The 21,389-nt window shown below is 43.3% G+C and overlaps 3 protein-coding genes across 6 annotated transcripts in view; 1 reads left to right on the forward strand and 2 right to left on the reverse strand.

Moving 5' to 3' along the window:
- Positions 1-893, forward strand: part of mob2a (MOB kinase activator 2a) — a 59,980-nt gene extending 59,087 nt beyond the window's left edge. For all 4 annotated transcript variants that reach the window (XM_070907793.1, XM_070907792.1, XM_070907791.1 and 1 more), the window contains exon 5: positions 406-893. In XM_070907793.1, the coding sequence (XP_070763894.1) occupies positions 406-725 (320 nt within the window). In that variant the 3' untranslated portion in view covers positions 726-893. The remainder of the gene's footprint in view (positions 1-405) is intronic.
- A 2,203-nt stretch (positions 894-3,096) lies between these two features.
- Positions 3,097-4,669, reverse strand: kcnj11 (potassium inwardly rectifying channel subfamily J member 11). The gene has a single exon (XM_070906926.1). It carries the CDS (start codon positions 4,585-4,587, stop codon positions 3,430-3,432), a length of 1,158 nt encoding a protein of 385 aa, XP_070763027.1. The 5' UTR covers positions 4,588-4,669; the 3' UTR covers positions 3,097-3,429.
- Positions 4,670-5,758: 1,089 nt separating this feature from the next.
- The window catches only part of abcc8 (ATP-binding cassette, sub-family C (CFTR/MRP), member 8), a 47,436-nt gene continuing 31,805 nt past the window's right edge, over positions 5,759-21,389 (reverse strand). Inside the window, exons 20-38 of the mRNA XM_070906709.1 lie at positions 21,205-21,289; positions 20,788-20,868; positions 19,935-20,072; positions 19,570-19,695; positions 19,380-19,476; positions 17,678-17,925; positions 14,576-14,742; positions 13,778-14,005; positions 12,989-13,081; positions 12,113-12,215; positions 11,556-11,669; positions 10,559-10,679; positions 9,926-10,056; positions 9,733-9,811; positions 9,504-9,612; positions 8,786-8,889; positions 7,062-7,195; positions 6,436-6,498; positions 5,759-5,973 (exon numbers count right to left, since the gene is read on the reverse strand). Coding sequence (XP_070762810.1) covers positions 5,836-5,973; positions 6,436-6,498; positions 7,062-7,195; positions 8,786-8,889; positions 9,504-9,612; positions 9,733-9,811; positions 9,926-10,056; positions 10,559-10,679; positions 11,556-11,669; positions 12,113-12,215; positions 12,989-13,081; positions 13,778-14,005; positions 14,576-14,742; positions 17,678-17,925; positions 19,380-19,476; positions 19,570-19,695; positions 19,935-20,072; positions 20,788-20,868; positions 21,205-21,289 — 2,359 coding nt within the window. The 3' untranslated portion in view covers positions 5,759-5,835. The remainder of the gene's footprint in view (positions 5,974-6,435; positions 6,499-7,061; positions 7,196-8,785; positions 8,890-9,503; positions 9,613-9,732; positions 9,812-9,925; positions 10,057-10,558; positions 10,680-11,555; positions 11,670-12,112; positions 12,216-12,988; positions 13,082-13,777; positions 14,006-14,575; positions 14,743-17,677; positions 17,926-19,379; positions 19,477-19,569; positions 19,696-19,934; positions 20,073-20,787; positions 20,869-21,204; positions 21,290-21,389) is intronic.

Genomic DNA, 21,389 nt, shown 5'->3' on the forward strand with positions numbered 1-21,389 from the left:
CTGCAGGGCCTCTGAAAGAACTAACTAATGTTGTGCTGCTGCCCCCTGCTGCCTCAGATGGTCAGATTCAGGGATGGAGTAAATGGGTGGTGGTCCAACGATAAACATTTAGAAGAAATTATAGTGATGCCAGTTGACATATTGTGATTGTTTTGTCCGACCAACTGTCCAAAACACAAAGATATTCGTTTTACTATCATAGAAAATAAAGAAGAACAGCAAATGTGTCACAAGCTGGAACCAGACAAATTGTCATTTTTGCTTGAAAAGCGACTAAAACAATTAATTATTTATATCGTTGCAGATTATTTTGCCTTGTCCTTTAAACATATGTCTCCGTCCTGGTGATTCCCGTGCCTAATCCAGTCTCTCCTGTCTGCTTTTGTTTGCTTTTTCCCCCTCCAGGCAAAGAGTTCCCCAACTCCTTTGAGTCCTTGGTAAAGAAGATCTGCCGGTACCTGTTCCACGTGCTGGCTCACCTCTACTGGGCGCACTTTAAAGAGACGGTGGCTCTGGACCTGCAGGGCCACTTGAACACTCTGTATGCACATTTCATCGTTTTCGTAAGGGAATTCAACCTGGTCGACCCCAAGGAGACCTATATCATGGACGACCTGTCTGAAATCCTCTGCACCCCCGCCCCGCCGCCCGCACCCGCCCCGGCCCCATCCACCCCAACCTCAGCGCCCTCCCCTTCTTCACAAAACCATGTGACGGAGAGATGAGCGGGAGGGGGTGGCGGTGAGACAGCAGCCCCGGGGGTGATAGAAGATAAGATAGAGAAGAGAAGGAAAGACGGCCTGGCCCCCTTCCTTGGTGCCAGCAGGACTTAGAGACCTTCTACTACCCTTATATTTCGTTATGACACCAACCAACCAGCCGGAAGGAAGGGGGGAGGGGGGGTTCGGGGGGGGGGGGGAGTTGGGGTGGCGGGGAGGGGTTTGTCACGCCAGCAGGAATTGGCGTGAGCGTTCCTCCCAGGGGCAAATCCCTCCCATCTTCTCTGCAATTTAAACTAGGATCAAAAAAGTATGTGTATGTTTTATTTTTGGTTTTATTTCACTTTTATTTTTGTTGAAGTTTTATTCAGTTTTATTTTTTGTTGTTGTGTGTGGGGGGAGGGAGGTGCAGCGTGTCTATCGGCCCTCCACCTCCCTCCATCCTCCACCTAACATACAGTACAGGAAGGGGGCTCTGCTTTGCTTCAACCTACTATTGTACAGTGTTGTTAATGTGTGGAGAAGAGGCGTCTCTGCTCACCTGCCGGCTCGTCCTTCCCTCCTCCTGCGGCGGCGGGAGGCGGCCTGCAGGCGCACGGCCACTACGCTGGCCAGTAGGGAGCCACGTTACTGCCTGACGGGGCGATACTAGCCAATCACTGTTTGGGTTGTTTATGTGGGGGATGATTAAAGCGCTTCCTACTCAGGACCTGAGAGAATATGTCACTGCTGCCAGAGAGAAGTTGCTCTCCTTTTTCAGTCTCTGTCCCTTGCTCGCCAGACTGCTCAGTCCTTCGTATGACAGATGTTGATGGTGTTTAACTACAGTATAGCCACATAATCACCTGGTGTTCCCCCTAACAAACATGTCCCAGAGCCTACCTGTAGAGGGCAGCAAACATGTAGAGAACGCAACGGAAACAGGGAAGACAGAGAAGAGAGTATAAAGATTGTATGTTAGACATTTAATCTGATGCTTCGAGACAGACCGGTGCCCATATGAGGCTGAATCAGAGCTGTCTGCTGGCGTTCGGCGCGGCAGCAGCCCCTCAAACCACCAACACCCACTCCAGCAGCACAGAAGGACAAAGACATGAGGTAATGTCTGCAGGCCCAGAGAGGGAGAGAGGGAGACAGAGAGGGGGTGGGAGTGGATGGTGTGGAGCTGCTCTGCTGTTTAACAGTCACCAGAACTCCCAGTGCAAAACTAAAAATCTCCACTTCTGGTTTTTTATCTGTCCCTTAAAATGCTTTTTTAAAAAAGATTATCAGAGGATAAATTAGTTCAGAAATAATAACAATAATGGTATCATTACACATGTATAGAAAATGCACAGTCTGCTTGGACTTTACTGTACAAAGAATTGCAAGCGGGTTCTGTCAGACATAGCCTCTGTATGGAGGAGGATTGGGTTTATAATTCTCCTTTTTTATTTATTTTAATTTTTTTTTTTGTTTTTGCAGGGTTCTTCAGTTCTGGCTCTCGTTTTTATGTATTTTAATTATTAACTAAGTTAAAAGCAATTTAATATTTTAAGCTCTGCGGATTATAATCTAATAAAAGAGAGAAATGCCAACCTGCCTCTGTGTCTTTTATATGAATGTGAGAATGTTTGTGTAAATTAAGAGGATTAAGCTGTTTTTTAAAGGAGAACCAATTCATCACCAGGAGCACGAGTCAGAATGTAAAAACAGTCGTGTAATGTCTTCTGTAACTCTGGAGGAGTTTTGTGAAGTCTGAGAAAAAGATGTTGTCGTGATGTCACCAGGGTTACCTCAATTTGAGCTTGGTGACTCCAGATTTATACCAGAAAACCTGCATAACATTTGAACGATTTGTGAAAGTGGACCTGGCAGGAAGGGTCACATGAAAACATGCTTTTGGTTGCATTGTGGGAAATGTAGGATCATGGGTTTTTGTTTTTACTTATATTAGGTACTAAAAGTCAGGATGTCTAAACCTCTGCTGCTTCAGTTTTGACTCAACCGATGAATCAGTTTATGGCTTGATATTGGCTTATGACAGATGGTGTATCTGTGTTAGCAAAGATGTGTTTGTGGTCAAACTGAAACTATTGCAGCTTGTCCACCAGAGAGCAATGACAAATGTTTTCATCTGTACATATCTTGGTCTCAACTCTTTAATAACCAAATTGAAGTGATCCTCATCGAGTGTTTATGTATATATATATATCGACCCCATCATTACTAGATTTGTCAAAATTTAAAATATTGATATCGGCCCCAAAACGCCAGTATCAGTCAGTCCCCTCACTTAGAGCAATGCTTTTTAATTGTTGGAGTGTTTTTTGGAGCTTTTAAACCATTTTATCTGACCTCTCCATCCACACCACACTTCACATGAAGAATTCTCCTTTATTGCTTTTAGGTTCATGCAGTCACTCTTAATAAAAATAAAAAAAAAAGATCAAACATCCAAACTGGACTTTCTGTTCATTCTGGACTCCACAGGTTTAATAACAGTCACATAATAATCAGTGCATTCTGTCTGTGTGCATTTCTGCACTGACCCTGAGTTAAAAAGCTGATGGGTGCATACATTAGGCTGCATAGGGAGAAGTGATTATTAATTACAGGTAATCCATAACATATATTTATTATGAAATAAATATGGGTTGTCATTTAACAATCCTCAAACTTAAACAATTAATTATCATATAAAATTGCTGGCAGACGTGTTTTATATGGATCAACTTTCCATCTTGGACCTGCAGACCACCGCGGTGCCCCGCCGCCTTCTCACAGACGCCCGCAAGGTGGCGCCCTCGTTCAGTTTAAACCGGGCGATGCCCCCTGACTCATCCAGTTTCTTGGCGCTGCAGCACGGTGTCGGGACCTTCACGGCGTTACCGAACTTGGAGTAGTCCACCGCGTACATGCCGTCCTCCTCGGAGACCGTGGGCACGAAGCGATGCCCCCATAGGATCTCCTCCGACACGTACGAGGTCCTGGCCTGCGTGGTGATGCCCGTGGTCTCCACCACCCCCTCTAGCACCACGATCACCTCGATGTCCTCGTGCAGCAGGTCAGAGGCGGACAGCTCGTACAGAGGGCTGTCCTTGTTGATCACGTGGCAGATGATGAGGGGGGACACCAGGAAGACGCCGTTGGTACCCACCGGGTTATCCATGTGGATGTCGATCTGGTCCAGAGGCACCACCTCGCCCTCCTCGGTGGTGGTTCTCCTGACCACCTGCATCCGCACGGTGGCGCTGATGATCATGCTCTTCCTCAGGTCCCCGATGCGGACCATGAAGCACAGCTTGTTGTTTCGGATGGAGATGACGGCGTGCTTGCTGAAAATGAGCGTCTCTGCGCGCCGGTTGGCCTGCGCGGTTTTCATGAAGATGCAGCCGAGCATGATGGCGTTGATGACGAGTCCGACGATGTTCTGCACGATCAGGATGATCACGGCGGAGACGCACTCCTCCGTGATCATCCGGCCCCCGAAGCCGATGGTCACCTGGACCTCTATGGAGAAGAGGAAGGCGGAGGAGAAGGAGTGGATGTCCGTTACGCACGGGACAAAGTCGTCTCCTCTCTGGTCCAAGTCGCCGTGCGCGAAGGCGATGAGCCACCAGATCATCCCGAAGAGTAGCCAGCTGCACAGGAAGGACATGGTGAAAATGATGAGCGTGTGGAGCCATTTTAAATCCACGAGAGTGGTGAAGACGTCCTGCAGGAATCGGCCCTGTTCTCGGATGTTGGTGTGCGCCACATTGCAGGTGCCGTTCTTGGCGACGAACCGAGCTTTCCTCGGTTTCGCTTTGAACTTGGGCTGCTGGACATCCTCAGCCAAACGTGTCAGCAAGTAATCCTCAGGGATGAGTCCTTTCCTGGACAACATAGCGCTCCCATACTATGGAGCCCGCAGCCTTTTGGCTTTGGAGGTACTGGTTCGTGTCTGCCCGGCTGAAAGATGAAGTATTTCCCTCTTTCCTCAGCTCCTCGGCAGCTGCAGGAAGGGGAGTCTTGTTGCCTCTTTTCTGGAGGTATGTGTGCTCCTCACGTTGCCTCCAGATCAGGCGCTCCACAGCCGCGAAGTCCCATGAGAAGATTCTTCTTCCAGCTGCCGCCGTCACTCACGACACCGACCGACCGACCGGGCATAGTTGTGCCACGCAGTCCCGTCCCATTGTGCCCACTCGCCGCGGCCTCTGGCGTAGAGGAAACTCAGTGAGATGTAAAATGTTGACGCGGGAGAGTAATGGGCCTCTGAGCTGAGTTTTCTCACCTTTGGATGAGAATGCAGGCTGTAGTGGCGCAGTCGGCTCCGTGCTGACTCCACCACTTCACTACAGCTCGGTAACGTGAGATGGAGACGTGGTGAGGTGGAGAGGCAGTCCGTCCCTCCCTCCACCATCTCTGTGGTACCCTTCCTGTGATTTTCAATGAGAATGCAGCAGTGGGGCCTTTCTCACTGCATTTAACACTGTTCCGCTGTGCAGCCTGAACGCCACAGGCAGCGCATACTCTGAATATGTGACGGGTTAAATATAGGGCACTCTACAGTAAATCATCCTCAGGCTCTTTTTAATGAACTTAACATCAACAGAAAGTGCGCCGCTCACCCACAGGAACCAGATTTAGTCTTTTCATTAACATCCAGTCCTGGGTTTTGAAATCTGGTGTTCCTCCTTTTCAAAGACTTTATTCTACAGGCCGCTGCCTCCTCTGGCTTCCAGATCACTTTCTAATGTCAGATGTCAGCCCTGCTGCAGCAGGCGCAGCCTCTCACCCCCCTGTGACTCCCTTGAGTATATGAAGATGATCCCCATGCTGTGTTTCTGGCTCTGTGCCGGGTCATTTTAAACCTGCCATCTGCTGCTGATGTTTTCTACAGGGCATAAAGTCTCACACAAGCGCAAAAACACTTTCACTCTAGTCTTAGTCTTAATCCCAGTCCTTCTCCAAAACAACCCCAACTAAAGACACAAATGTAAATGATAATTTATGTTTTATTAACAAAGATTTCACTTTCATTTATGTACAAATATAATACAACATGGTTAAAAAATAAAAGGAATATATTCCATGGGACAATTGCACTTTGAATGTCTTCCTTTAATGTTTCCTCTCTGTCTCTCTTCTTGTGCTACTTGTCTGCTCGCACGAAGGAGGTGAAGACACTGTCCTCCTTGTCCAGCAGGGCCTGGGGTGTGTCGTACTCCAGGATGATCCCCCGCTTCATCACAATCACCAGGTCGGCATTCAGGATGGTGTGGACGCGATGCTGTGCAGCAGAGGGGAAGGAAACCAATCACTGCACTGAGCAGCGCAGAAAGCTCTGGCACTTACTCAGGCTGGTTCAGGAAAATGCTTCTCCACAGTAAATACCAGAGGTTACAGTAGGCCATCCTTTTTCTTGACTAGTTCATGTGAAACATCTGAAGTGAAGAGTTATGACATCTTAACATTCATGGATGATCTTTTTGTTGACTTTATCATGATTAACTTTAATACTCCAGAGGTGAATTTGTCCTGGAAGTCTGGATCTGATTTCCCCCTTCTTACTTTTCTCTCTTACCTTTTTTTTTTCAGCAGTCCTGCAGAAATAGTTCTTTGTCCACGCTGCATTTGTTTGCAGCTTTGCAGCAGCAGCAGTGCAGGACGAGAGTCAACGCTCTCAGGGGGAAATGGGAGAGCTGCATACATTACTGTAAATGCACTGGCACAGTGTGGGGGAGATACTCACTGCTATAATAACTACTGTTCGGTCAGCAAAAGCAGTCATCACCACTTTCTGCAGGATGCTCTCCTGTGAGGACAGAAACAGAGGGAGAGGAGGAGGTTGACTACCACAAACTTACTTCATGTTGACTGAGAATCAAGGACAAATACAAAAGTGCATGTGAGAGACAAAGTTAAATAATGAGCCGTTTTAAACAGCTAACATGTTCCTTCCTGCTGGTAAAAAAAAACACTTACAGTTCAACCTGATTTTTCAAACTGTCACCTCTCTTGTTCCTCATCTTGGTGTGCCTGATTAAATGCTCAGCTGTGTTTCCTGCAGGGCAGTGAGTGCAGCTGCGTTATTGTAAGCTAGCGATGTCGCTCTTTGTGGCTGATCATTCAGGAGAGGGCTAAGTAAGAAGCAGCCATTTGCTGACCCTGACTGCCCTCAGGCTCTCACTGCGCCGAGTATTTTCCCTCCATTTCATTCTTTCTCTGTCTGCTTCACGCACACCTCCTCCACTTCGGTTTCTCTAATTTCCTTCACCTCCCTTCACCTTGCGTCCTGCCGTCTTTCCCATTACTGCTAATTTCCTCTGTGTGCTCCTCTGCCACCTCACAGTGCTCTTGTCCTCAAAACACACTGACCGTTGCCATGTCTATGGACGCTGTGGCCTCATCCATGATGAGGATGCTGCTCTTCCTGACGAAGGCTCTGGCCAGACAGAACAGCTGCCTCTGGCCCTGACTGAAGTTTTCTCCTCCCTCCGTCACCAGAGCGTCTGAAGGGGGGAAATGTGCATAAATATTAACATTTTCATATTTACATAGGAGACAGTACACAGATGTACAGACTGCTTTATCAACACATGATATTACTAAATGAGAGGAGTTAATTAGCCATTAACTGTTGGCTTACAGATCAATATCTCCAATCACATCTCTGCGTTATGAATGAGGTGGAGTCATAAAATGATGCTCTCCAGTGATCTATCAGCCAGTTTTGAAAACTGTGTCTGTTTTTCAGTGTATTCTTTTTGAAAACAGAAAGTTCATGTGGGACACGGTAGTGCATCATTTATATTTTTAAAAATGGTTTATCTTGAGTCATAGCAAAGTCTGGATTCAGATAAATAAATATGCAGCAGTAATCAGGATCACGAGCATGTTAAACAGTGATTTATTTTCCTGAAAGATGACTAAATGACACCACCATGTCACACTTTGAAAATTGTAGCTTCTTTTTTTAGATTTCTCTTTTTTCATCTTTATTGGACATTTAAAAGTTTTCCAGAGAGTAAAACCTATTAAATTCTACATAAATATAAGAAAATAAAAATGTTATTTTTTGGTGTTTAGCATTAAATAATACTGTATGATGAAGTAAAACACTCATTTTTCTCCTTTTGTAAAACTCACCATCACCGCAGTAACAAAGACTCCCAGACACACTGCAGTTCACTGTGGTCTCCTCTATATGCAACATAAGACTCTACATTATCACTTGACTGTTGCTTTAACTAAATTAAAGGGCAAAGTTAATTAGCCATTAACTCCTGGGTTACAGATCAATATCTTAGTGAACATAAACTAAAGCCTTGAGTAGCTCAGTTTCAACATGTCACACACCAACACACACACATTTGTCAGTGTCACACTAGACAAGTGAAAGCAGGTCTCTGAAGCTGAGCAGCAGCAGTCTGTTATTCCACCAGAGTGGAGAACGTGTTCTCTGTTTTGTTATGAGAAAACGTGGAGGATGACTGAGACACGAAGAGTGATGAATTTCAAACCAACAGGAGCTAAAGTAAGACACCGTGCAGAGAGGAGGCCAGGCGTTCATCGTGTATGTAGGTGAAGTCGCAGCTAATATCTGATCCTGAGACTGCTGCAGTCTGTCAGGTCTCCTGTGTCAGAACCACGACCCGCAGTGAGCTAAGAATACTTTGCCTGTAAAACTGTGCAGGACGGAGCAGCTACACACATAATACAGCTCGGACAGGGAGGTAAAAAATTCATGCTCGTGTATTCTGATACAGCAGCCGGATCTTTGTATCGAGACACCGTAGCAGCTGACAGATGTGATGATCACATGTGAGCGCAGAGAAGGAATTATTGTATTTATTGTGCAGATCATTGCCACACATTTGACTTCTATACTGCATCATGTGCTAGTGTATTAAAATAACTATTAACAGTTGCATGTGTAATAAATGAGTTCAAATTGGTACTGTCTTGCTAATATTAAGAAGGTATAATGTTTACCATCTTAGACATTGCCATGCCAAGCCTGGCTAAAGAGCAACAGACATGCAATAGATGCCATGTGTACACACACACACACACACACACACGACAACAGATTTCCTCACCCAGGCCTCCTGGAAGGGATTTGACGACAGGCTTCAGCTGAGCAATGTCCAGAGCTTCCCAAAGCATCTCATCTGTAGCCTTCATCTCTGGGTCCAGGTTGAACCTGCAGGCACACACAAACACACATATTAATCCACTTAATACAGCAGGGATTTTATTAGCTACATAATTTATCCTCAAAACCCCCAATATAGTCCTTCCCTTCATTCAACTCTTTAAAGATCCGTTAACGTTAACGTTAAAGATCCCATTTCATCATGAGCTCTATCTATTTGAGGTAGTGTTGCTTATGTTGCTATGTAATGAATATTACGATAAATGGAGCAAAGCCAGTTCAGACTCGTGACATGCCACCTCCTGTGCATCACCTATCCAACGTATCCTTTCCATTTGCCGGCCTCAGAAATATTCAACTCCAGTTTGACAGCATCACACAGCTTCCTTAAATTTCTCCTTATCTGTTTTTCTCCAACATGACAAAGCTTTTATGGCCACTGCTGCTGAGGTCTAAAAATAAACCTCTGCAGAGGAGTTTTCAGAGGAATGTCCTCTTATCAACAAACCCTCGGCTCTACTCCTCCTTCAGATAAGTGTCTTTGAAGTGTGTCACAGTTTGCCAACTGGTCCTGTGTTTTCTACTCAAACTAGATGATCAGTTTCACCAAATCTAATTCTCTGTGACGAGTCGTCCTGCTGGTGAAAGTGATTTCATCGTACCGGATGGTGCCGCTGAACAGGAAGGGGTCCTGGAGGATGATGGACAAGCGAGACCTGAGGGTCTGCAGAGGCAGCTTGGCGATGTCGATGTCGTCAATCACAATCCTCCCTGTGAAAGAAAAAGAAAAAATCATGAATCACACAGAACAAAGCGCAGTAATACAAAAAGTTCTCAGCATTTAAGGCATTTTTCTACATCAAACAACAAAGAGTTGATGTTTTACTGTACCCTCAAACATGTCCACCATGCGGAAGAAAGCCAAGGAGAAAGAGGACTTTCCGCTGCCTGTCCTGCCACAGATCCCCACCTAAAAACAAGCAGGTCTGAATCATCACTACCACCAAACATTCACTCATTAATTGATCATATTTTCTGGCATTTGCCTTTCCAGTTTTAACATAGCTGTCCTCAGTTTGGTCACCTTCTGCGCCGGGCTGATGTGTGCGTTGACATTTTTGAGCACAGGTTTCAGTGTGGCGTCATATCGGACACTCAGGTTCTGGATCTTGATCTCTCCCTGTCGGGGCCAGCCGTCAGGGACCTGAGACACAGCTGAGACCGACACAGAAACATCAGTGCATTTTAGCCAAGTCCTTTTTTTTTAACCCTCAAGAAGCCAAAAACTAGAGGATGACCACTGCAGCTGTTTGTGCTGCAGCTGCTGCAGCTCAGTCAATATGATGATTTATTACCTTTAAATTCATTACAAATTCATCTTAATGCTAAACAGCCACTGGCCTCTTTGCAAAACCCCTTCTGGCTAAAAGGAAACAAGCATGTAAAATGGATTATAAGGGGATATAACGGCATTAACTGATAAAAAAACAAAAAAAAAACAGCTTAAGGTGGATAAAGATACATTTCTCATGAGCACTATGATACCCCACTTGAGTTGATGATGATGATGAATGTGGAGTAAATTAAGTCTAACTTGGGGAAGAAATCACACAACCTTCAACCTCAGACATGAAAGCAGGTGTGATGTCTTTTTGACGCCTGCTGAATTAGTGAAAGACGGTTTAATTTGAGACTGTGACTGCGTTGCTGGACTCACTGAGCAGCCCCTCGTAATTCTCTGGTTCAGTTTTGAGCAGGCCGTTAATCCTCTTGACTGAGCCAAGCTGTACCTCCATGTCTGCCAGGTTACGCACCATCCAGTTCATGTAGTTGGATACCTGATACATGGGGGGAGGAGGAGGAGGAGGGGAAGTAGAGACAAGTGTCACTCTAGGCACACACGGCATGTTGGTCCTCTCACACCACAAACACCAACATTCAATCATTCATTTACCATATTTTCTGTTTATGGTGAATTCATGACTGAACATTGTGATAATGAATTATAAAGAAGAATTCATCTGATTATATCAAATATTAAAAAACATAAAGGATTCTGGACACTGTTGTTGCATTGCAGGGTGTAACAGATTCAATAGTTTTGCATGTTTTAGCTCAACTATAATCTAAAGTATATCTCCATAACATCAACTTTTCATGAGCTCAGAAAAACAGCTCTGTTTTCAGCTTTGTGACTATTTATTTTTCAGAATTTTCTCAACAATTAATTCTTCAGTTTATCTGAACATTTTAAAATCACCAATTTCGGAGGAGCATTGTTTTCACTGGACAGAAACAAGATGAACTTCAATATAAAGGAGTTTATTATTAATTCAAACCCATTTATTAAAAAGCAGATTTTCAGTTGGATTTTAAATTCTGACATATTTAATAAGTTGTTGTATTTTCTGCTGCAAGCAAAGAAAGGGAGGCAGAAAGAGTGTTTGTGTTGCAGGTGGTATTTTTAAAATCATTTAAAGTTAGAATCATTCATGCTTTTTAATATTCAATATAATCAGATCAATTCTTCTATATAATTAAATCCAAATATAAGGAGTTGTAAATATAATTCAAAATATAGTTTCATATACTGACTTCAGAACAAAACACTTTTGAAGCACAATTTGAAGCTAAAACATGTAAAAACATATTGTGTATTGTCCTTAAAGAGTTCAGGTAAACAAGCAATAAAACACACACACACACAGTCTCACCATGAGTGCGTATGTCAGTCCCAGTCCCACCAGACCGGTAGACAGCTGGTTGTAGAGAGAGTTAGTGATGGAGGCAACAGCTGCCACCAACACCACACAGGCTCCAACATACTCCTGCAGAGACACACAATGTCAACTTTACAGCAAGAAGATAATGCATCACTGAAGCATTCAAAAAGGTAAACAAAATAAAAGGAGCTCCATTATTATATTCAGTTTAATGTCAACACAAATGAGAAAGAAGGACATGTTGACACAAAGCCCCGTGTGTTTTCTTTTGCATCTGTTCACATGTACCTATAAACAGACATGTGATGGTTATCTCCTCTGCTGCTGTGAAACATGAGCAGCGTGCAGTCGATACATAAAACATCACACAAACACACAGAATGAAATATGATCTTAATAAGACGATGAAAAATTCAGTTTTTCAGTATCCCAACAGAGGGAGCAGTCCCCTGACAAAGTCAACAAAAATGTGAACCAGCTGCTGTCTGACAAACAGTGAACAGGACTGATCTGAATCTTAAATAACTCAACAGTAGACGGATCATTACCATGCGGACCTCCAGCCAACGGTTGGCCGCTGTGAGGAAGAGAGAGGCGATGTTGTTGGCATCAGTGAACTGCAGTAGCCTCTGTCTGAACCTGGGCTCGTACCTGCCAATGGAAAAAGACACGTGTCAGTTTTATTTGTGCTTCTGTGTCCTCAGAGTCCACCTGCCTGCACTCAGCATGAACTGAATATTATTAGGAAAACTAATATGTTCTGAATTATTCAACTTAAGGACTTGAGTATTATTGTTATTACAGGAAGTTAAATAATAAAAATTAAGAATACAATAATACAGTATTACTGCAGCTGACTAACATTTCACCATCCAACACACTCTAAAGCAAACTACTGTGACACAGGGCATTAAATATGTAGGGCAGGAGGCAGAGAAAGTTAACAAAATGTCGACTACAGGGAGGTAAACACAACTGAAAAAATAAGTCTAAATTGCACTGAAAATACAAGAAATTTGAAAAAGGGTATATAGACAACATATGAAACTTCAGACATGTTGGAAGACATGAAAAAAAGAAAAAATACTACAAAATAGTTCAGTTTCCTTGTTAAAAATTTCAACTACTCCTTCTCGCTCATTGAAAGATCCAGAATCTATGAAAATGCAAATATCTTTTTGTTGCAAAAGTGTAACTGCTGGACACAAGATGTCTCCGACTTCACTGTGAAGTGTTTGTGACCTGGAGGACCTCGTGTCAAACTGCACATTTATCGTTCTGCACTGCGAAGCTCAAATATCAAAATGAAGTAACAATAAGCACATTGTTGCGTGGAGGAGGACTTTGAGAGTTTAGTTTAGAGTAATCCTCTACTAACATGGCTCATTCAGTGAAGACCTGTTATAATTAATAGTAATATTTACCTGAGGGCCCTTATAGTGGTGAGACCTTCCACTGTCTCAGAGAAGTGGGAGAGTAAAGGGAGCTGGGTGCTGTCCTCCAACTGCTGCAGGTCCCTGACCAGAAGACAGAGGACAAAGTGGACAGGGAAATATCAACTGAAGCAAAGTTCAAATAATATCAGAGGTTGTAAGGTTGGAGGGGCGAAGAAAAAACACCTTGAGATTAGGTTCAAACAACTCAGGCTTTAATTAAGTTTGTGTCACATAAAGGGAAGATGTAAAGACACACTCTTATATACTGTCAGCTTTGAGAAATCTCCAACTCCAAATCAAATTTCTGCATCGATTGTGTTTTTAGCTAAAAGAGAACAGTTGAATAATGTATCCTAATCTTAGTCATGGACAGACACACTTGCATTGGATTGATGGACAAAACTGTGGGTTTATGTATTTTAGCATGTTTTTATTATTTATGGGAGAAATAACCACCGGAGCTCTGATGAAAACAGGAACTTAAGAGCTTTAGTTTGACAAAACAAATCTAATATCATTCTTACTTACTTTATTGAGATGTTATTATATTTTTGGGCAGAAAAAGTCAAATTCAATAATGTTGAATTATAAAAACTCCGCCTTTAAGAATCCATCCTGTGTTATTTGTGTGTATTTGTAGAATGTAAACTCCTCCACAGGTCATAAAAACCCATAAAACAACACAGAGGACACGACCTTGGGGTCCTCAGTGGTAGCTACAGCCCTGATTACAACATATAGTCTGTGATATCCGTCCCTCCGTCCCGCCTGTCTCACCTGGAGGCCACCCGGAAGTATTTCTGGATGAAGTAGCAGGCGACGGCCAGCGGCAGGAGGGCGATGAGGAAGACGGGGGTCACGTAGGAGATGACTCCCAGGGCAGACACACACAGCAGGGTGGAGCGGGAGAGGCACTCCAGCGTGGTGGGGATGTGCTGGTCGATTGTGTTCGTGTCTGTGGAAAACCTGTTGAGGATGCTGCCGAGCGGAGTCGTCTCAAATAGCCTGGAGGCATGAATACAGCGATGGATCAAATGTACAAAATGTTATGCAACATTTTGATATTAATTTGCCCTCAGGAATCCAGTTTAATTTGATCTAATCTAATTCATCATTTAATTTCAAAACTGTCCTATTTTTTACAGATTATATTCTTTCAAATATACAAAATCCTCAAGAGTCTATAATTATATTTGAGAGATTTGCACATGCTGACAATAGGACAATAATATATGTTAAATACATGTGTTTACTGTGTATGTGAGAGTATATACAGTACATGTAGGTGTGTTATGTCTGTGTAAGTGATGTCTCCTGGGTTCTGTGTACGGGACAGCAGATGGTGCTCTGAGTAATGGGGCGAAAAAAGGTGCTTTTAACTGTGTTTCCTCTTTGAAATGATTTGTTTTAGCACACCCACACAGTATCAGCGAGCACACACCTCTCTGCCTCTGTCACACGTCAGGAGGCAGAACTGCAGCACACACACACACACACACACACACACACACACACACACACACACACACACACACACACACACACACACACACACACACGAGCTGGGCTTCGTACCTCATGGGGGCCAGTATGATCTTGTTGAGCAGGTTGTGGTGGAGCTCCTTGGCCACTTTGAGGCCGGTCCACTCTACAGCCACAGAGGTGGCCAGACACAAGACGATGCCCAGACAGCACAACACGCTGAACACTGACAGATACCACGAGTGACTGAAGCCGCAGGCCTGCAGAGAGAGAGAGAGAGAGAGAGAGAGAGAGAGAGAGAGAGAGAGAGAGAGAGAGAGAGAGAGAGAGAGAGGGTTATCAAAGACAGGACTGCAAATCTGTGTGTGTTTGAGAAAGTGAGAGAGAGCGGGGTTGTTCCTGCCACTCAGTTTGCTTGCACTGTAATTACAAGCATAATTAAACTCTGAGGCTGGTTAAAAATTATCTGTCTAATGTGACAAAAGCCAGTGAAGCAACAAAAGCTGATCTGGCAACATTTAAACAGCTCCTCCACTTTCTCCCACTTCTTTTTGTGCTTTGATTGATTCTGTCTCAAGCTTTTCTACCTTCTTTGAGTATTTAGAAATCCTTTTTCAGCAGATAATTTCCTATTTATGATATCAGACATTCAAATATAACCAGTTAAAATCCAATTGGGATTAAATGGGTCACAATTCAACCCAGAATGTATTTCAATCAGGACGCTGACATCATGATACACAGAATTTAATGAACATGAACCAGAGAGAACTTCTCCTGACATCTAATGTTAACGCTGGAGGCGGCTGGGGAGGTGGAGGGAGTTAACTTGCAGGTGGCAGGTGGTGCAGGAGTGCGGAGCAGTGTGTGCATCGGAACAAGCAGAATGAAGAAGCACCGGCCAGCTTATATGGACCACTACCATGAATGGGAAAGTTCGTAGACATGAATGATTTGACGGTAAAGAAAACACGTGACTATAAATGACTTCTGTGCTTGCCTGAACAACCATTTTTTTAAATGAATTTCCGAATCAATGACAATTAACCATATTAACCATTACATTCAACTTTGTGGTATCAAACCATGTCAAATCAAGTCCAATCACAAGCCTCAGGGCTTTACGTTCTGTGTAATGTATGACTCTTTCTGTCCTTAGACTTCCATTGAATTCATAATATCAAACAATTATTTTTGACAATAAAAAATATTTATATATATATATATATTTTATATCAAGAATGAATGTTCACAAATTAGCATTTTAACTATTTTAAAATGAAACAGTTGAAATTCTCACAAAAAATTGGTATTCCTGACAGCAAAATTGCAATTTGTCGTATTAAAATGGTCACAATCACAATCAGTGATGTAGACGTCACAACCAATCTTTAAAATGTAGGACTGAAAGTATGACTTACAAAATGATTATGTTTAATACACTAGACAGTTTCAGCATGAGGAGTTTGTTACATCAGCAATGCCAGGCTAAGTTACAGATAAGGCCTTTATAACAAGTCAAACAGAACATCAATCAAAGAAAAAAGGCCCTTCAGTTGCTCATAATGCAGATTAATCCCCACTAGAAACATCAAGAATCCTCTTATTGTTCCTTTATTTCCAGACAGAAAGAAAACAGAAACTCTGCAGATTATCTGTCAACTGTAAGTGCCTTTACAGTGAATATCTATTTTTAAAACTCCTGGCACTTACATGAAGTGTGTGTTTGATAGTAGAACAGGACTTCTGAGTGTCCCCACAAGGATTAGTGTACAGCGCAGCATAGATTAGATAAACCTGGCAAATACACACTGAAGCTCAGCCAGACAAGATGTCCTCGGCATTCAAGCGACAATCTATCTGCACTTAACTGTACATTCGGTGTGTGTTTGAGTGTGTGAGAGACAGAAAGAGAGGAAGTGGGGGAGAGACGACTGCACCGTTTGTCCTCGACAGGAGGACACTTTAACCTGCTGTCCTCAAACTGCAGCTGACTCTGTCTTTAGCCTCCGCATGACTGTGTGAAATGTGACCCGGCATTTCAGTTCACCGGGCACACACGCATACACACACACAAGCAAAACAAAGACACACACACACACATATATAAATATATATATATATATATATAATAATAGAGCTATTTCACTGGACCTGGAACATGATAACCTGCCAACAGCTGGTGCGGCCCTTGACGTGTGAACGACGCAGCTTAACCTCCGCCGGTATTTATATTGTGTTTCTGTGCATGTGTGTTTGCATGAGTGTGTGTGTGTGTGTGTGTGTGTGTGTGTGTGTGTGTGTGTGTGTGTGTGTGTGTGTGTGAGTGCCAGTAAGAGACTATATTGGGGAAGAGGGCACTGAAAAAGACGAGCTTAAAACTGAACAAAGGTTGAAGAAGTTTATGTAGGTGACAAATTGTCTTTTACTAACGCTCACATGCGTCCATCTGCTGCCTCTAAATCAGGGTATGGGTTTATTTCAGGTCATATCAGTTGAGATGTTTTAAAAGCCTCAGAGATCTTTTATTTATATGATTTCTGCAGCCACAAATTCTACATGTATGAAACCTCTGAATCTTTACATCTCAGCAGAACCGTCCTTGACAGCCAACACATGCACCTACTTACACTAAGCATCCTTTTATAAACTGCTTATTCATTTTGACACACATCAATGCATTCTTGTGTCTCTAACATGCAGATGAGTCCGAGCTGCGGCTGCTTCAGGGTGTGTTAGCAATCGCTGCATCTGGAGGTGGCAGTGTTTGTGTTTTAGGTCAGCTCCACTCAACTGAGATTCACTGGAGAATTAGTGAGAAAACTGTTATGTAATTTCACTCCAGCCTGTTCTCAAAATAATACACAGATATGATTAACTGTTTTCTACTTTTCAATACATGCGTTTGGTTAAAATAAGGGTATAAGGGTGATCCCTTAATCCCCAGGTTGGGAACCAATGACATAACACTGACAATTGAATGTTGGTTGACTTAAACAATAAATTCATTATCATAGCTTCTGTAATAGATAAACTAATAGATTGAACGACTAATCAATTCAGCTCTATGAAATACATACCTAATCACTTTAATACCTGTTTATTATCTATGACCCCTTAAAGGCAGCAACAATCAAGCGGAGAAGACTGTATGATTCTAAAAACTGCTGATCAACAACCCTTTCGGCCTCTCACCTGAACGACGGTACAGTTTCGGGCTGTGGCTTCGATCTTGGCCGCGATGACGCGTGACGTCCAGTGTGCCAGCCAGTAGTCGATGGCGACCATGAGGGAGTGTTTGAGGAGCTGCGACAGGAGGAGCAGGGTGAGCAGGAGGAGCCCGGCGGAGGACAGGTAGGTGCCACAGGAGCGCCAGGGGATGGTGGCGCGCTGACGCATCACCTGCGACAGGTTGTCGTCATCGTCACTCTCCACGGATTCATCTGGGATGAAGACAGAGACCGTCAAAATGTTAAAGTCTTTGATTAGTTTTAGGTTTTTTTTGAAGAATGAGAAGTTATATATGTATTCTGTTAGTAAATGACTGCATTTCATCTATTTATCTTTTTATTTATCTATTTTATAAGAATATGACTGTGACCTTACAGATTTTCTTTTCTTACTTGACGTTACAGCTTTCTGTATTTAACTGTGATCTCCTTTGCTGTGACTCACTGCTCATGTGCTCTCTGACATTTCTGACGTTCCTTCTCCTGCCCTCCTTCCTAGATATTTCATTATCTTCCTTTTTCTATCTCTGTCCTACTTTTTCTCAGATTTTGTCCTCCTGTGTCTGTCTGAAGAAGCATTACCAGCACAGGAGAGAAGAGGCAAAATAGAAGAGGGCCAAAGGAGAGGAGAAAGCACAGAGAAAGTGTGCTACACGCTACAGTATCTCTGTTCATGTCCTTCAACACCAAGCAGATGCTCATTCCCATGACTGCCGTGTTTTTCAGGGGCAACGGAGCAACCATGACACACTGACTGGGGTTGAGGAGCTATTGTTAACGACCTCCCGCCTCCCCAACCCTGATATAAATATATCGCATCACATCATGCGGCAAGCATAGGGAGCATGAGGCAGCATGTGGGAGTCTGAGAGGCTCAGACAGGCTGGAGGCAGAGAGGAAGCAGGAGAGTAAAAGAAAGGGAGAGAATGACTGACTACTGCTACCACCATCTGCTGTGCAATCATGCTGGCATTATGTGGGCTTTGAGGAGCAGGAGTGACAAATGTTTGGGGACGAAGAAGTGAGAAAAAGAAAAGACTAAATGGATGATGAGATTCCAAGATGGCGGGAGAAGCTGGCACAGCTTAGCTTGCAGCGTCACAATGCCACAGACTTGTTTTGTTTGTTTTTTGTTTTTTTTCAGTCCATGCTTTCTTGCCACACCTGCTCCATCGAACATGAGGGCAGCACCTGAAGCTGGAGCCATCGCACAAGTCCACGCAGGGGTGCCACCAGCGCACGGGAGACAACACAGAACACAGATAAAGAGTACAGCCGCTGCACCTTAGCACCTTCCTCATTCAGTGTTTTTTTTGTCATATGTGGTTGCTGAGAAAGTCTAAAGGGAAGCCAAGACACGAAACAGCAGACCCAGAGGGTCTGGAGCATTTAACACTCATGTAATGTTTGCTTTACATAGACAAGATAACATGAATAAAGAACAAGGGACAAGAATGAAATACAGGAAATTTGTAGTCATTCAGATCATTGCAAACATTGCAGCAGGTGCAAACATTAAAAACAAGCTGATGAGCTTTAAGCCTTAATGTAACCGATGAGGCTTCTCAGCAAATAGACACAACAGGAGGAGGAAAATTATACTCCGCCTATATTACTATCAGTATGCACACACATAGACATTATCATCGTGACCTGTGGCCTCTCACCTTCCTCGTCCTCTTCAGTCTTGGCGGCCTCTCTGGAGTACATGGCCCTCCGCAGGTTTTTCCTCTCCAGATCAGTCATACTCTCTGCCACCGTCTCCTGGAGGAGACATAAATATAAACATCTGACATTAAGCAAACATCCAGGTAATCAAGGATTCATCAGCACATTGAGTGTCCCGTCATTAATCACCTTCTCAAACTCCTGGTCCTGTCTGTGCATCAGGGTTTTCCACTGCTCAAAGAGCTCAGGCTCAGAGTTCTGGATGTCCTTCAGAGTCCCTTCAGTCTGGATGGTGCCATCTTTCATGGCAATGATCTAATAAAACACACACAAAAGTAGAGAGAAGAAATGCAATATTTAGTATCCCAAATGAAATAAGTAAATGTTTACATCATGAATAATATAACAGCATCACAAATGGGCAATCATATCAATTACTGTGGCTATTAAAGAGCAAACAGGTCTTTAACTCTACAGTTTATCCAGTTGGTTAAGATAATAGCTGCAGATTTCTCTGTTTCACACACACACACACACACACACACTGGTCTTACCCAGTCTGCGTGTGGTAGATACTGAAGTTTGTGTGTGACCAACACCACCGTCCTCTTCTCCTCTCTCAGGAGCTTGAGGATGCCGTCCTGCATCAGATGGTCACTCAGGTGGATGTCTAAGGCAGAGAACGGGTCATCCTACAAAAATACATAAACAGACATCAAGAAAAACTGTAAAACAAAACTACGAGTACGTTTAAAAGCCCTGAAAAGTTGGATAACTCTAAATCAAAAATCAATCAATCAAAATGACCGCTTCATCTTTCTCTCCAAGACTTTTGTGTTCTTGTACGTTTCCAAAACATGTGTTACAAATAAAGCTGCAACAATGAGTCGATTAATTGATCGACAGAAAATCAATCTATTTTGATCGACTGATCGTCATTTTTCAAGCAAAAATTCCAGCTTTTTAAAAGTGAGGATTTGCTGTTTTTCTTTGTCATATGACAGTAAATTGAATATCTTAAGGCTTTAGACTGTCAGTCAGACAAAACAAGTAAATTGATTACATCAGCGTAACCATTTCTTTCTTCTTTAACATCTCATAGATTAACCAATCAAGAAAATAATCTGCAGATTATGTAACTGATAATTTTGCACCCCTAGTTACAAACATTTTCAAACTGTCAGTTAAAAGTTGTATTTATCTTCTCAGCCCTGCAGCTGAGTTTAGGGAAGAAGTTTTGCTATTTCTGTCCCGAAGGAAGGATCAGAAATAGAATCACATCTGAGTCTTCAGGTAAAACCTCAGAAACACTGTGAATACTGACAGACTGTCTGATAACAAGGTTAATTAAAGGTGCAATCCAACAACTGAAAACACTGTTTTGATGGAAGATGTGTGCAGACTCACCAGAAAGACCAGGTTTGTCTGCTGGTACAAAGCTCTGGCTACGCTGATCCGCTGTTTCTGTCCACCTGACAGGATGATACCCTGCACCAGAGGACAGGAAAAAAAACTTTATTACAGGGTTTTACTACAAAGAGGGATGAGCAACATGATTACATCCATAAATGCGTGTGGCACTCGGCCCCCAGAGTAACAAAGGAGATCACGGTTTGTTTCCTGCATTACTGGTGCATGAAGACATCCAAGATGACAGTGATCTGGCTGAACAAGGTCAGTCCAGCTCCCTACACACAAAAATCCAATCCTCGCTGCACAGTAATGATGACAAACGATTCTGTAATACAGTGAGCCGCGGCGGGAGCTACGGCCAAATATGGAAACTAAAAAAGACCACAAATTCAAAGAAAATCAGATACTGACCCGCTCCCCGATCTCTGTCTGATCCCCCTGAGGAAGGATGTCGATGTCAGGCTGAAGACAGCAGGCCTCAATGACAGCTTTGTATCTGCCGGGCGCAAACAAATACAGAATACAAATGAGGAGAGCAGCTGCTGATACCAGTCAGATGGAAACTATGAGCCTGCTCATTATTAACATGGCTAATA

Source organism: Enoplosus armatus, chromosome 6, assembly GCF_043641665.1.
Source record: "Enoplosus armatus isolate fEnoArm2 chromosome 6, fEnoArm2.hap1, whole genome shotgun sequence".
Lineage (NCBI taxonomy): Eukaryota > Metazoa > Chordata > Actinopteri > Centrarchiformes > Enoplosidae > Enoplosus > Enoplosus armatus.

What these genes read in the sequence shown, in the direction of transcription:
- kcnj11 (XM_070906926.1), bottom strand. Translation starts at nt 4,587, where the DNA reads ATGTTGTCCAGGAAAGGACTCATCCCTGAGGATTACTTGCTGACACGT.